This window comes from Ictalurus punctatus, chromosome 4 (genome assembly GCF_001660625.3).
Source record: "Ictalurus punctatus breed USDA103 chromosome 4, Coco_2.0, whole genome shotgun sequence".
Taxonomy (NCBI): domain Eukaryota; kingdom Metazoa; phylum Chordata; class Actinopteri; order Siluriformes; family Ictaluridae; genus Ictalurus; species Ictalurus punctatus.
The window spans coordinates 23,692,327-23,708,546 of NC_071284.1; the positions used below are offsets into that span (position 1 = coordinate 23,692,327).

The 16,220-nt window shown below is 37.6% G+C and overlaps 1 protein-coding gene across 1 annotated transcript in view; it reads left to right on the forward strand.

Annotated features, from left to right (window-relative positions):
* LOC124628034 (SH3 and multiple ankyrin repeat domains protein 2) overlaps positions 1 to 16,220 on the forward strand; it is a 161,987-nt gene that overhangs the window by 94,756 nt on the left and 51,011 nt on the right. The window contains exons 12-14 of the mRNA XM_053678083.1: positions 8,976 to 9,115; positions 11,503 to 11,616; positions 11,945 to 12,026. Of these exons, the coding sequence (XP_053534058.1) occupies positions 8,976 to 9,115; positions 11,503 to 11,616; positions 11,945 to 12,026 (336 nt within the window). The remainder of the gene's footprint in view (positions 1 to 8,975; positions 9,116 to 11,502; positions 11,617 to 11,944; positions 12,027 to 16,220) is intronic.

The window sequence follows — 16,220 nt, forward strand, 5'->3', positions numbered from 1 at the left end:
GCTACCCTAAGTTCTTTTCTATTTATCAACAGAAATACTAAATATTTACTCTTCTTTGTGTTTTGTGTTACTCGGCTAATGCCTTGGTTTCCCCATGAATTCCATAATTATCCAATTAATAAATATACTCTTCAGGAAATGTCCACTATATCCCCTCATACAATGATAATATCTCTTATCACCGATTAACTGTCTATTATCTCAGAAAAATAGACTAACTTAAAGTGTATACACTTATGTTTAACCTTTAAGTCAGTAATCAAACCAATGTCTAAACCTTTAACAGTTTTACTAATATAGACACAAAGTATTTAACATGAAAGTCAGGCATTAGACATTCAGCTTCAATTTTACAACATGTACAGTTCTTCGAATGCCTTAAGAAGTTTCAAATGTCACAACAGAAAAATGTGTGCATAACACTCAAAAGATATAAGCTATTTGCCCAGATTAACCAACAAAAAATGCACTACCCTATACAACAAACAAAATAACTACCAAGTTCCCCGTTGCAGACCTGAATGTAGCTGGTGTACGTAGAAGCTTCAAACAAAATGGCTGCTTCACCACGAGGGCAAAAACAAATAAATGGTACCTTGATCAAGAATGGGGTCGCACTCACGCAGGGTTGTTGCAAGATAAGTAGAAAAGGAGATTCACACACAGGTAGTCATCCACGAAGTCCACAGCTACTTTCTCCATGACAAATACAGTCTCTGCACCTTCAGTCGGCTGTTCGTTAACTTATTAGAAAAGTCCACATGTGCACTAGTATTCAAGACTTAACAGCTAGCTCATAGCTATTATATTCTTTCCGCGGTAATATAACATCTCTCCGAGGTTATATTCTCCACAGATAGCTTATTCCCCCACTAAAGTCACATAGTGCTCTGGTCGACCACTTAACTCGCAGTGATGGTACTTGAAAGAAAAAAAGACAGCTAGTGAATTCACACTCCTTCCACACGCATGCTCTTCTCCCTCCTCTCTCTCGCCGTTTTTTCCTCGACCTTCCTGACCTGTAACTCCCTCCTGATCGGTCCATTAACACATAAACATAAACTTACTCCTTTACATCCCCTTTTTCTGTACACACCTCACAATATTATTACAGCATTAACTCCTTATGACTGTAATTTTTCCCAAACAACTATTTAAGAACTTATTCTATGAATTAATCAATTTAAATAATGACACTATTTTCCACCTCGCTACAAAAATAAAATAAAAATGAAAAAACCACTTAGCTTACAATACACAGCTCTGGCTTACAATCAATCAGTAACTTTAGCCGCATTAGCCATGGAATCTGCTTACAAGCTCATTCACAAAGCAGTCTGGTGTAAAATAATTCCCACAAAATGTACACATGTTTCAAAAAAAGACAATCACCTTACTGTATTGTAGGGCTGTGCGATTAATCAAATTTTTTATATTAAATTCGATTATGAAAACAAAATAATCAAGATAAAACAATAATTATGCTGCATTCTGGTTTGCATTGTTCTCGTTTTGTCTTTTTAAAAACTGCGCGCCATTTTTCTTTACTGCAGTGTGCTTTCTCCATTCCCTAAAAGGCCAAACTCACTTCCTGCCAGGCTGTGGCATTTTTAGTTCAGCTCTGCCAAGTTGGCAGAAAGAGCACCTTTGGTCGACAAGAAAGATAAAAGCATTTCAGCCATTCGGAAACAATTTGGTTTCAAGGAGTACAGTGTGGAACAAAAAGAAATAACGTTTGGTATCATTGGAAAGCTCATTTCCTCTAGCATCACGATAGCTGGTCTAAATACAGTCATTTCCTTTCTAGAGCTCATACAGAAACTACAGGCTGATCTAAACCAGGAGACAGAATTTCATTGCCTAAGGAAGTTTAACCCTCCTATTATCTTTGCGGTCAATTTGACCCCATTCAATGTTTAATGTCTGTAAATACAAGATTGACATCTTTTTTTCTTTTTCTTTTTTTTCAGATTTAATGACTTTTCCTACAACTTGGTAAACATAAAATTAACATGAGGATATTTTTTCAATGTCCTGTATACATTTTGTAGCATCTGTGTTCTTTGGGGTCTACCCAAGGTACTTTTAGTTGTATAAAACATATGAAATATCAAAATTTTACACACAATTGATTTGGTTGTTTTATTGAGGTCACTATAACATACTATAATTTTATAATGTTCACTATAATTTTATATATTCAGTATACAGTTGCAATCAAAATTATTCAACACCCACTGCAAATCAGGTTTATTGTCAAAATGTACAGCCTTTCAGCTGTTTGCAATGAACAAATCAAACAAAAGCAGCTAAAGTAGTTCAACACAATGAATGCTTCAAGTGGTTTCCCCAAATTCCACTGAAAATGCAACTTATAATGATTTCTCCAGTTTCAAAATTATTCAACCCCTGAATAGAATCCCTCACCAAGGCACAAATATGCAAAACGGGTGTTGTCTCAAGCACACCTGATGCAACTAATCAAGGGCTTCATTGGTTGCACCAGATGTGCATTTCATGAGCTGGAACACATGAAATACCTGGATGGGGCAGAAAAAGGAAGCTATCAATGGCTGCAACCAGATTTCTGAGAAGGCAGGTTGTGAAAAACCCTTGAGTGACTGCAAAAGACCTGCAGCATGAATTGGTGGCAACATACACTGAGGATGGGTGAGCACAGTAAGGCCCGTACTAAATGCAGAAGCTTTCCATGCCAGAACTCCAAGACGTACACCATGACTGACCCAAAAGCACAAGAAATGTCGGCTCAAAATCATATAAATAAGCCACAGAAGTTTTGGGATTCTGTTCTGTGGAGCGATAAAACAAAACTGGAACTTTTCGGCACGATGGATCAGCGGTATGTCTGGAGGAAGAAGAATGAAGAAAGAACACTCTGTCCACAGTCAAGCATGGTGATGGCTCAGTGATGCTCTGGGGGTGTTTTGCATCCACTGGCACTAGAAACCTGCAGCGTGTGGAAGGCAAGGTGGATTCATTGAAGTATCAGGAAATCCTAGGAGAAAACGTCATGCCGTCTGTGAGGAAGCTGAAGCTTGGGCATCATTGGACCTTCCAACAGGACAATGATTCCAAGGACACCTCAAATTCCACCAAGGCTTGGTTGCAGAAGAAGTCCTGGAAGATTCTACAGGGCCATCTCAGTCACCTGACTTGAACCCCATAGAAAATCTCTGGTGGGATTTGAAGAAGGCGGTTGCAATAGTACTGAACTGGAGGCCATTGCTCATGAGGAATGGGCAAAAATTTCCCAGAAACGCTGCCTGGCGGTTCAATATCGAGATGTTGTTCTCACCCACATGAAGAGCTTGGAGCTCAGGTTGAACCTCAGAAAAGTATGCTTTCTCCAGTGCAGTGGACAACTTTTCTAGGGGTTATAAGGATTCTACTACGATGAGGGCATTTCTATCCCCAACGTGCATAGGGTCAATCCTATCAACATTGAGCAAGATAAAGCTGGATCTTGGCATCCCCTCCAGTCTCTATGGGAGAATATTGGAGCTTATGGCAGCAGCAGCCAACGTCAATTGAGAGGTCACCATGTCTTTACAGACAACACAGTGGTGGTCTCATATATTGACCACCAGGGAGGATTATGTGCACGCCCCCTGTTCAGGCAGGCGCAACTAATTCTTCTCAGGGCAGAGGGAAAGTTTTGGCAGTGAGGCCCAGGGATTGATGGCTCCATCCACAAGTGGTGGAGTCCATATGGCAGAGGTTTGGCCAAGCAGGACTGCATGTGTTCCCCCGATTGCTCTGTTCCCACAAGTTCTAGCAAGAGTTCGCCACTACGTCTAGTCAAGTGCCCCGTTTGAGTCCTTAGAGTCAGCCTCTGAGAAGCTTCTGACTCTAAAGGTAGTTCTTCTGCTGGCCCTGATATCTCATGCAAGTAGGAGATCTACAAGCTCTCTCTGTTGCCCCTTCCTGCCTTGACTTTACCCCTGGATTATCCAAGGCCTTCCTGTATCCTTGGCCGGATTATGTTCCTAAAGTGCCTATATCTGCTGCCCAGCCTGTGATGTTGCAGGCTTTCTGCCCTCCTCTGTTCATCACACCGGTACAAGAGAGAATGCACCTGCTGTGTCCAGTAAGGTCTGTCTGTACTTTCGTCCACCGCTCTGGCCAGTGGCGTAAGTCGGAGCAGCTGCTGGTCTGCTTGGCTGCGACAGTGGAGGTGATGCTGGGTCAAAGCAGCGCATCTATAATTGGATAGTGGAAGCCATCTCTATCGTTTATGAGGTGCGCGGTCTCGCTACGCCTCTGGGCATAAGGGCTCATTCCACTAGGTTGGTCGCCTCCTCAAAGGCTTTGTCCAACAGGATATCCTTACTGCAGGTGCTGCTGCAGGGTGGTCTACGCCACACACATTCATTCAATATTACAGCCTAGATATTCATTCCGCCCCGGGCTCGAGTGTCTTGCAGTGACTCTCGGGCTTGGGTCTTTTTGAACAGGCCGTACCCTCAGTATGATGGAGTGGGTATTCTCGTTCCCATAGTGTTATGCTAAACGCAACGTGGACTTCCCTTTGAAAGGGAACGTCTGGGTTACGCATGTAACCCTGTTCCCTGAGAAGGGAACGAGACGTTGCGTAGCTTTATCATACCGGGGTAGGCCTGTGAATTGTGTCTTCGCTTCAGATAATAGAGGCTGATGGCATGGTTCACAGGTGCCATATATATTTCACGTGACACACTTAATTTCCACGTCACCTGAGCATGGCAGGCCTATAAATAGGCATGATTTTACACAAGCTTCAGATGCTGGTTGCGCGCAAGGGTGCTTCCATAGTGTTATGCTAAATGCAACGTCTAGTTCCCTTCTCAGTGAACAGGGTTACATGCCAGACGTTACTATCCTTGATAAAAGAAATTGTTGTTTTTCCCAAATGTTATAAGTTACAAAAATCTATACTTAGAAATGTTATAAAGCAATTAAAACAACAAATATATATATATATATATATATATATTTATGCGATTCGCTGAAGTGCGTTACGTGATGTGCTCCGCTAGCTTACAAGAGAGACATCAATAAAGTAAAAAGAGATGCGGAAAACGCAGAAATTTCATGCAAAAGCATAAGTATATATATATATATATATATATATATATATATATATATATATATATATATATATATATATATATATAAAATTCAATAGATGCATGATGTTTCGAGAATTAGTGAGTAATTGTGTTTAATAATCGTGATTATGATTTTTGCCATAATCAACCAGCCCTACTGTATTGTGCATAATAAAGGCATTTTTGGTTAAAAATAAAAATAACGACATAGCTCTGGTATCCGTGAATACAATCAGAGACAGTGGTCTCTGGTCTCAGGTGGATTTGCACAATCATGCAGTTTTCAAAACGACAATTACCTTACTGTATTGTGCATAATAATTAAGTTGTGGTTATGAATTATGCAGATAGTAAGTGTTTTCAGGTTACAAATAAAAATACGACATAGCTAGTGTGAATACAATCAGAGACGATGGTAACTTTAGCCGCATTATCTGTGGAATCCGCTAAAAAGCACATTCGGAAAGGCGATTTGCAAACATTCCTAAAATATAAAGTGCGATACTTACATCTTTTGGATATGAACGAACAGTTGGTGCTGATCCATACTTGAGAATCAACTTTTCAGCAAATCCTGCTTTGTATTGACCCTCGTTCACAAAGCAGTCTGGTGTAAAATGATTTGCACAAATATACAAGAGTTTAGCCATTTTGGGGGCACATTTCCTTCAAAAATTAAACATCTCCACTGTGTCTTCAGTGGCTCTGATTCCGGGAGTACATGAAGACTCTTATGTTCATTCTTACAGCCATCAACAGAACACTTACAACGTTTACGAAGCTGAGACATTCTTCTTATCACTGTACATGCCGGATTGTGTGCAGCTCACTCAGGGGAGGATCTATACTAACAGGGCAGAGTCCCTGGGCGATGCTTGTTACAACATGACGTCACATTACGTTGAAAATGAAAACGGATGATTTTATGTTCAAACACCATTTAAAAGTGAATTTTGTATAATACGTCCCCTTTAAGTTTAAGGGGGCAATTCGTTTTTCACATAAGTGATAGGTGTTGGATAACGTTTTTGCTTCAATAAAATAAAATAATAATAAAACTGTATTGTGTGTTTACTCAGGTTGCCCTTGTTTTATGTTGTATTTTGTTTGAAATTACATACACAAAAACAGAAGAAATCAGCACTTCTTTTCACATTTTTCAAAGCACTGTAAGTATGCCAGTTGGGACACAGGATTAGTTTCTGTATGTTTCATTGTGAAGCTTTTGTCGTTGTTGTGCGTGTGTCATCGTGTGTTCCACAGCCTTGCTCATAGTCTGGCCTGTTTTTGCTTTATATCCAGTGTTTATGTTTATGGATCTTGTTTTACAGTTTTGTTTGTTTTCAGTAAAATCTGCACTTGCATCCGCTGCTTCTACAAAATCCCTGACAGCAGCACAGTTGTTAAATAAAATTTTTTTAAAAATGAAATGAAAAAGTAATTCATAACATTATTTAGACATATGGTTATATGAGTTGCTGGAATATCGAATATAAATTCGTTGATATCAATCCCTTTAACATCCAAGTGTGCACTGTGCAGCGCAGTGTCATTTTCATAGCACAAATAACTGTGTTACAGACACTTTCCATAAGATGGAGCTCTCACATCAGTTCAGTGAGGAGACGTTCAAACATTCTTCTTTACATGTATTCACAAAATGCACTGACTTACCAAGGTTATGCTTACTAAAATATTAGCACCCTTGATGAAGATGAGTTGGGGGGAAAAAAGGACTAAGATTACGAGGGGCGGGGGGGTTCCCTCTATTGTTTATTATCATGGTGTTATTTTCATTAAATTCAATTGTTCAATGTAACTGAATATTTTTTTGATAATGATGTGTTGCAATGGCAGAAATTGTTTTGATGCTCTGGTAGAAAATGAGTGTGATCAGATATAAAGAGATGAGAGAGAGAGAGAGAGAGAGAGAGAGAGAGAGAGAGAGAGAGAGAGAGAGAGAGAATGAGACACTTTTGTATTATATTCTGCTTTTATTACAGTGTAACTACAATGTACCAGCTCATGAATAATGCATAGTTACGATGTATATTTACACTTGGTTAAATTTGGAACTAATGCTGATTACAATGCTTATAGCTGTATAAGCTGTAAACCTATACGTACATCAGGAAAATCAATGTTAACCCGTCATGCATTCACTTCTCCATGTGATATGCCTTTGAGGGAAGAGTGGAGTATTTACAAAATATTTATGCTTGTTTTCATTATTTTCCATTCATTTTTTTTTTATATCATAGTAACCATGATCATTACAGTATGGTATATGGTTAATAACATATTAATGTGCTCACCAACATATTAATGTGCTCTGCATCAACTGGAATTCATTTTTACACAGAATAAAATTTGTGTGTATTTTTTTCTGTTTCAGTGCTACTACCTTTTGCTAGTCTTAACAGTGAGACACTCTGAAGCAAGATTCTGTATAATTACAGTATGAGAGGTGTTACACTTACCGCTCATCACACCCAGGACTTCTTGCAATCTTTCAAACAGCAGCATGCATGAACTCTGAAAATAATTCTAACAATTAGTTTAGTGATAAGTGTAGACAACAGCACAGATTTCACACACAAGGAAAAAATAATATTAGGGGGGAAAAAAATTCTTTACCTATATGACAGAAAATGGACTTTTCACAAATACAACAGGATGAATTGCGCTGTTTTTTTAGTTTGTTTGTTTACATTTATTCATTTACATTTATTCATTTAGCAGACACTTTTATCCAAAGAGACTTACAAATGAGAAAATGCAAGCAAAGCGATGTATCAAGTGGAGAACAATACAAGTTGTGCTACCATAAAACATCTTTAATTGAGTTCAAGAAATGCAAAGTGTGCAGAGGAGAGGTGTAAGTGTCAGAAAAAAATTCTTTTTTATTTTTTTTTAAAGATAATGTGGGGTTGGCATTTTAAGGGTTAGTTAAGTGTTCAGTTAGTTAAGAGGTGGGTCTTTAGCTGTTTTTTGAAGATAGTGACAGATTCTGCGGTCTGGATTGAGGTTTGAAGTTCATTCCACCACTGAGGGACAGTTAGTGTGAAGGTTCTGGAAATGGACCTTGAGCCATGCTGCGTAGGCACTACTAAACGTCTGTCATTAATTGATTGCAGATTGCGTAAGGGAACGTAAACCTTCAGGAGAGTCTTGAGGTAGGGGGGTGCTGTTCCAGACAATGACTTACGTGAGCATCAAGGCCTTGAATTTGATGCGGGTGGCTACAGGAAGACAGTGGAAGGAGATGAAGAGGGGTGTAACATGGGTCTTTTTGGGCTGTTTGAAGATGAGACCTGCTGCTGCATTCTGAATCATTTGAAGGGGTTTGATAGAGTTGAAATATCTGAAATTTGAAATATGAACTTTGCCTGATTTGTTAGCCAGCTCGCTAAAGTCAGCTAATCTGCCATAATTTATGCAATGATTTTTTTTTCATAATCTTCACCTTTACTGACAACTAGCTGGTGGACATACACTAACCTGATAGGATATTAGAGAAAACCTGTTTTTTGTGTGTAATTATTAAACTACATTTAAGCATTAGATGCTTACCCAGTAATGCTTAAATATACAGAATGAACTCGAACACATTTCCATCTACCCCCCCCCCCCCCCCCTTAATGACACCCACTGGTCCCTGTTCTGCAGACAGACCTTCCTCAGCAAAGTAGAGTAGTCCTGTTATGCAGCATGAGGAAAGATTACAGTTGAATGTGATGGTTATGTTTCCGGTTCCAATGATGTTTGCAGGAGGATGTTTTATTATAACAACACTCTCAGATTCAGTCCCTGAAGGAAGCTACTGCAGTAGAGCAATTTTAATTCTCCACTTCCTATCTTCCTCAGAGCAAACACAAGTCTTGATGGTTCGGGGTCAAGAAGGAAGCTGTACAGTGCTGTCCCCGGTCGCCATTTTGTTGCCGTGCGATCCTATCAGCCTCAAGCAGAGGGAGAAATCACACTGTATAAAAATGACAGGGTCAAAGGTCTGTACACACCCACAGACATATTCACATACACTTGCACATGCACACACATAGATCCCTTAAGGCATGTCTCAAATCATATACTTATGTACTAGACAGTGTTTGAATATACATAATAGTTTAGTGTGTTTACAGTGAGAAATATGAACACGTGGTGTCTTGAGAGGGCCTGGAAGATGGACTGTTTTTTCAAAACAAATGAGCAAATTCACATACTGACCTGTTCCATCATGGACTATGCTAATGAAGGGGTTGCTTACATCATGTGCATTGTCCAAAAATAAAATATGGTTAGTGCTTGAATTTACAAACCTCTCATGTACTGAAGTAAAGTCTGTTCAATACTAAGCTCCTAGATTACATTACATATTGAGATAAACCAGGATGTCAAACCTACAGCCCACAAGCCAGGACCAGCCCAGTGAAGGTCCTAATCCGGTCCATTTTTTAGTGGAGGATGAGCAGCAGACAGCAGGATAGTTAATGACAGGGTTGCTTTACACCAAGCTAGGCTAGTTTAAAAATAGCCAGCAGTTGATAAGATCTTGTTTAATAGAAAATAATCTAATTAATAATAGTTAATCATTTATTAAATTTAAATAAATTTCCACAAACAAAGGCAAAGTGTAAGTGGCTACAGTATGTCTATGATGTACAGAATCATTTCTATTGTAAAATGTATTGCATTGAGTGTACTGGGGGAGGGAAAAGGATGTTATGGGTAGGGAGTAATGTTGGTAAATCACAAATGCATGTACACCACAGTGGCCTTGTTTCCCACACAAAGGCTGGGAAAAACAGAAGAAAAATTTTGGCTGGTTTCAGGTCTTTTGTGTTTTGTGTGTTTTAAGTAGCTGGGGTGGAGATTTTTATGAAATCTGGCAACCCCGGTTCATGATATTAGCTATTCTATATGTGCCTTAACACTGGCGATGGGAAACATATCTGCAGTATTAAACACAGTTGAACAATTCCCACTTGACATTGGACTATGTACAATGTGGCCAGTTACCTAAAATGAGTGTGACATGTATTAAACTAAAATGTATTAAACAAATTCATTAAAGGAGACCTATTTTGAGAATTTTTATAAGGTTTAATATAAGTCTCAGGTGTCCCCAGAATGTGTCTGTGAAGTTTCAGCTGAAATACCCCACAGATCATTTATTATACCATGCTGTAAATGCTCCATTTTGGGTGGAAGCAAAAACATGCTGTTTTCATGTGTGTCTCTTTCTTTAAATGCATATGAGCTTCTGCTAGCCGACCCCTTTCCGGAAGAGAGCAGCTCATGCCTCGGATACTACAACCATGGAGTCTGCTAAGAAGCACATTCGGAAAGGCGAGTTGGTGTAAAATGGGAAGTGGTAGCTCAGCGGTTATGATGTTGGCCTTCTAATTAGAAGGTTGTGAGTTCAAATCCCAGCATTGCCAAGCTGCCACTGTTGGGCCCTTGAGTGAGGCCCTTTAACCTCAACTGCTCAGTTGTATAAATGAGATAATTGTAAGTCGCCCTGGATAAGGGTGTCTGCCAAATGCTGTAATGTAAAATGATTTGCTCAAACACAATCAGAGTCTATGGTAACTTTAGTCATATTAGCCATGGAATCTGCTAACAAGCAGGATTTGCAAACATTCATAAAATATAAAGTGTGACATTTACGTCTTCTGGATACCAAGCTGAATCACAAACAGTTGGTACTGATCAACTCTAATCAACTTTTCAGCAAATCCTGCTTTGTATTGACCCTCATTCACAAAGCAGTCAGGTGTAAAATGATTAGCAGAAACATACACAAATTTAGCTATTTTGGGGGCACATTTCCTTGAAAAATATAAGTGTCTCTGATGCCGGGAGTACATGTAAACTCTTATGTTCATTTTTACAGCTAACAACAGAACACTTACAATGCTTACGAAGTTAAGACATTCTTCTTATAGCTGCTCCAGCGTGGAGAACATGGCGGACCGTGTGCAACTCACTCAGGGGAGGATCCATGCTGATAGGACAGAATCCGTCACCAGTTGTAGGCTGGGCCTGTTCTAATGTGATGTCACATTGGAGAGAAAATGAAAAAGGCTCATTTTGAGATACTGTTTATGATTTATGGGGAATATAAAAAAAGGAGTGGCTGGATTTTTACCATTGTAGGGTGGGTGTGTACACACACTGTATGTTGTACACACACATTTATGTTCAAACACCACATAAAAGTGAATTTTGCATAATAGGTCTCCTTTAAGATTCCACAACAGTCAATGCTGTGTGTTCAAAATATCTTACACTTGTTACAAAATGAAGTGAATGTCTAAACACTGACTCTATCTCTGATCTGTAACAGATCAGTCTTAGAGGAGAATGGTGAATTGATTTTTGGCTGTCTCAGTCCTCAGTGTTGGTGAAGGTGGCTACTGGGAAGGCAGCACTCGTGGCCGTGTCGGCTGGTTTCCAGCTAATTGTGTGGAAGAAATTCCTGGCAAAACCAACGAGGACAGACCACGTAAGTCTACACACCTGTGTGTATGCGTGTGTGTGTGGCTGTCATATTGTCTCTGCTTGTGGATGTAGATAGCACAGCTTTAAAATGTGGACAATAGAAGAATTTAACGATAAAAAAATTCAATAGTGAATATTCAAATCATTGTGGTCGGATGAAAAACATTTAAATTAGCTATATTATCCAAAACCCTAATGTTATCTTAAATGTTTAATAATAGTTACAATTAAATAAAACACTAATATTTAGCTTTAATTTTTTGTTTTTTGCTTATAATGATGTTTTGATGGTCAACTTTTAAAGTGTTTGTACACTTTTGTGTTCCCCCCAGAGAGCCGAATAGATAGGACAGATAAAAAGAAGCTATTCAGGCATTACACCGTGGGATCATATGACAGCTTTGACGCCTCCAGGTACGTTCATCGTACATAAATCCATATTAATTCATAACAGAATACTGTATAAGTCATACCATATGCAGAACTGTGCAAAAGTCTTATTAGTCTTCTTATAAGTTTTATTTTATGACTTGTACATTATTGTGTCAGTTCAAAAACATTGTAGATTACAAAACATTAGTTTTCCAGCACAAAATGAAATGTTACAGAAAAATGTTTGTATGTCATTAACGAAAGCAGCATATTACATAAGAGACACTTTTCAGACAAAAAACATAATGAAGGCTGCTGGGTTTTGCTGTAAAAATAAGAAGGAAGTGCGACAGTCAAATTCTCCAGATGAACTGTGACTGGTTCTGCAAGATGCTCAATAAAACTTACACCTCATTTCCTTATAAAACTGTAGAAGGTGTACCTGAGATTACTCTTTAAAAAAAAAAAAAAAAAAAAAAAAAAAAAAAACTAAATAGTGACTTTGTTTCATTTAATACTGCAATTTATATATATATATATATTTTAATGTAGAAACATTTAATTTCATTATTTTTGAAGGCAACTTTGCTTCAAACATAATATTTAGGCATGTGCCTAAGACTTTTGCACAGTATTGTATCTGTCATATAAGACACACAGACATGTGTGCATGTGCATCTAAAAGGTTTCCTTTTGGTCACTGAGGTTAAGGTTAGGGTTTTATATAGGTGTCGCATGGTATTAATTAGCTGCAGTAATAATAAGACCGGTATGTTTTTTTTGTTTGTTTGTATTTTCGAGGATGAATGCTGGCTTATAATTTGCCACAGCATCTTCTTTTAACGCTGTGCAACACTTTAGATCCATTACATCAGCTGAGACACTTAAAGCAATTTTAAAATGCCAGTTTTCCACTGTGACGTGCTTGGTGTGCATGATCACCAGGGTACAGAGTAGATCTCCTTTTTTTCTCCTCCGTTTTCATGCCACAACATTTTCTTGTCACCTCATTTCACATTTAATGTACCTTTTCTGTAATTTGTCTCTAGATTTTGACCTGTGCTGTTACACTGCTAAAAAATTGTTTATTGACACAGAAGTGAGTCAAATTTACTTCCATTTCTGCCTTCTTTTCTTCACTGTTTGGTAGTAATTTAGTGTTTCCAACCCTCTGTGTGCTTGACCTTTTATGGAGTTTTGTGGGCATCACTAAATGCAAATGAGCTATGTCGGGAAACAAGCTTTGAACTTTGCACTGCGAATGGAACATAAGCACTCCAGAAACGTTCTGGCGGAAAATGTGTCTTCAGTTTGGCTTATGCAAATATTTATACACAACTTTACTAAAATATTGATAAATGAAGCCCATTGGACATATATACTTAGTTCTACAAAAAGTGAAAATAATTATGAAGAATTGAATGGTTAATTTACTACAAGAAAGTAATACTATACTATACTATTTTTCTTCATGTTGAGCATTATGCATATCTAAAACATTGTGTAACATGCAGATGCCTTCATAAAGAAGTGTCTAAGTATTAAAATATTTGCATTTTGAACAAAAAACTATTAAAAAAAAGAGAAAATATTATCAAAACATAATTTAACATAGGTACACTATCATGCAGTTTTCTAATGGAATGATATGTTGTTCCAGGTTCTATAAAGAACCTGCTACAGTTCTTCTGCCTCTGGTAATAGTCCATTACTTAAAGTGCACCTATTATGGTTTTTCAAATATTACCTTTCATGTAGTTTGTTATAGAGTTGTTTGTGAATGTAAAAACGTCTGCAAAGTTTCAAAAAACAAAGTGCATGACAAACAGAGTTATTGACTCCCAAAAGAAGGAACCGATTCTGAACAGCTGAAAACGAGTCCTCAGTAATTCCAGACTTGCTTCCTGCACACACCTAGTAGGTTTGTAACAAGAAACCTTGCCTCTGGTCTTCATTGGCTGCTTGCTCACAGCAGTAGACCAATAACAACAGACTGGGACATCTGACCAATCACAGCAGAGTATGCTCTCTGAAAGGAGGAGTTTAGAATGAATCCTCAACACTGGTGGGGGGGGGTACTTCAGTTTAAATTATGAGCACATTAAAGTGTTTTTTGACCTTGGATGCATGTAAATATATTGTATGAGACCTCTAAAACAAAATTAGGCAAGTTTCAAAACCATAATTGGTGCGCTTTAATAATAAACAACAACAACAAACAATTAACATTAACATTGATTAACATTAACATGATCATTATTTTCTTGGTAATAAAATATATTGGAAATCAGTTTTCCCCCTTTTCTATTGTATTAACACACTAATGCAGAAGGCATAAATTCAGCATATTAGACTCATATATGTAATATAGGGTGCTTAAAACTTTTGCACATACTATATTATACTATAGTGTAGTAGAGTACTATAAATACTATCAGAGGCCTGTTCCTAGCTGGCAGTGATTCAGATCATTTAATCTAATCATTGTAGTTAAATTACTAACTACTTTAGCGGATATTAGCTATTCAAAAAATAGTAATGGTGCTGTATTTTCATATAATTCCATAAGAAGTGATAGTGCCAATATTTAAACACTGAAGTACCACAGAAAAATATATATGTAAATAGATTTTAAAGCAGCACATTTAATGAACAATAACAGAAAGAAGAAGAAGAAGACTATGGCTAATGTTCAGGGAACAGGCTCTAGCAACCTTGTCTTAGAAGGTTTTGTCACAGATTAAACTTTTTTCAGCCTTTTTCCTCTCTTTCCTTTAAAGTGTTTCTTTTTTTTGCAGAGCGGAATTAATAGGCCAGAAATAATGTATGGAAGCATGAACTGTCAGTAGTATCTCCATCCAGTCAGTCATGCATAAAAATATTCATAAAACACTATAACACACACACACACACACACACACACACACACACACACACACACACACACACACAAACACTGTGTTCTTGAGACTGCAAAATTGACAGTGACATCAGAAGTGTAAAAACGCTGAAAAGCCCAGCTTGTTGTTTCTGATGCAGACATTTATAATATCTATTTCTCTGCAGCACTGACCCAAATGTGCTGCTGCAGTGAAATTGGTTTTTAATGAGATAATTCAGCCTGTTTTTTCTCAAAGTCAAGCTGAATTTTCCCTGGGGGGCTGAAACACAACACTGCATTAAATATTCATGTGGTTTGTTTTTTTTGTTTTTTTTTACACACTGACAGAAGGTGCAGTTAAATTTTGCATGAACTGCAAACTGTCTACAGCCTGAATACAAGAGGAGATGAAGGGATCTGAGGAAGAATGTCTTATGAATCAGTAGTTGTGTTATTACTAGAGATGCATTTGGAAAGTTCTTTTGACTGTTAATGGACTATTGTTAGTTGGTAATTAATTGACTAACCCAAAGTTAATTTAAACAAATTTAGATTTAAGGTCAACAAGGTTTTATTTAATGAAAGAGAAACCTATAGGCTGTTTTACTACAATACTTGTAACGTAGTTTTTATGTCCTCACTCCTTTAGCCAGATTTATTTGCCCATTTGCCCTTTCCAATCAGAGCTGAGAGTCACATATAGCTGAAATGATCCTAAGCGTTCTGATCTTCCTCCAGAATTATTGAAGGCCTCACCATATTATTTACACATTCCATTGTTAAAACTTAAAGTTATTGTACTGTAGTGCAATATGGTCAGTGATGTAAGTGGACAATATCTAAAAACTGAGGTAGTGGAAACTTGAAGAATAAAAATAATAGTGTGTCCATAGGTGTAGATTTGATTTAAACATTGGGGGGTTGAAGTGTGAATAGTTATGCTTCCCGATAGTTTTTTTATAAAATTAATTTTTAAAATTCATTCATTGAAAAAAAAAAATCAGCTTTGTTATATCTGCAGTGTAATTGCATAATTTTCCTCTGCTTATCTATCTTTCTATCTATCTACCCATCCATCCATCTGTATGTTTAATTTATCTATCTATCGTTCCCAAGCATTTACGATCAAATGATTGTTTCATTAAAACAAATTACACAAAACATAATAACAGTCCGAATGAATGTAACTGATTCAAACTTATACACATCGTTTTTTTAGGTCCATTCAGAAATCTCTCCAAAAATATTTGATTGGCAATATCTGCAGTACACTTTTTTTCCCATCCACTTCACTATCCCTCTTTCCCTGTCCCAGTCTTTGCAGTGTCTTACAACAGAAATTCTTCGCACATCAT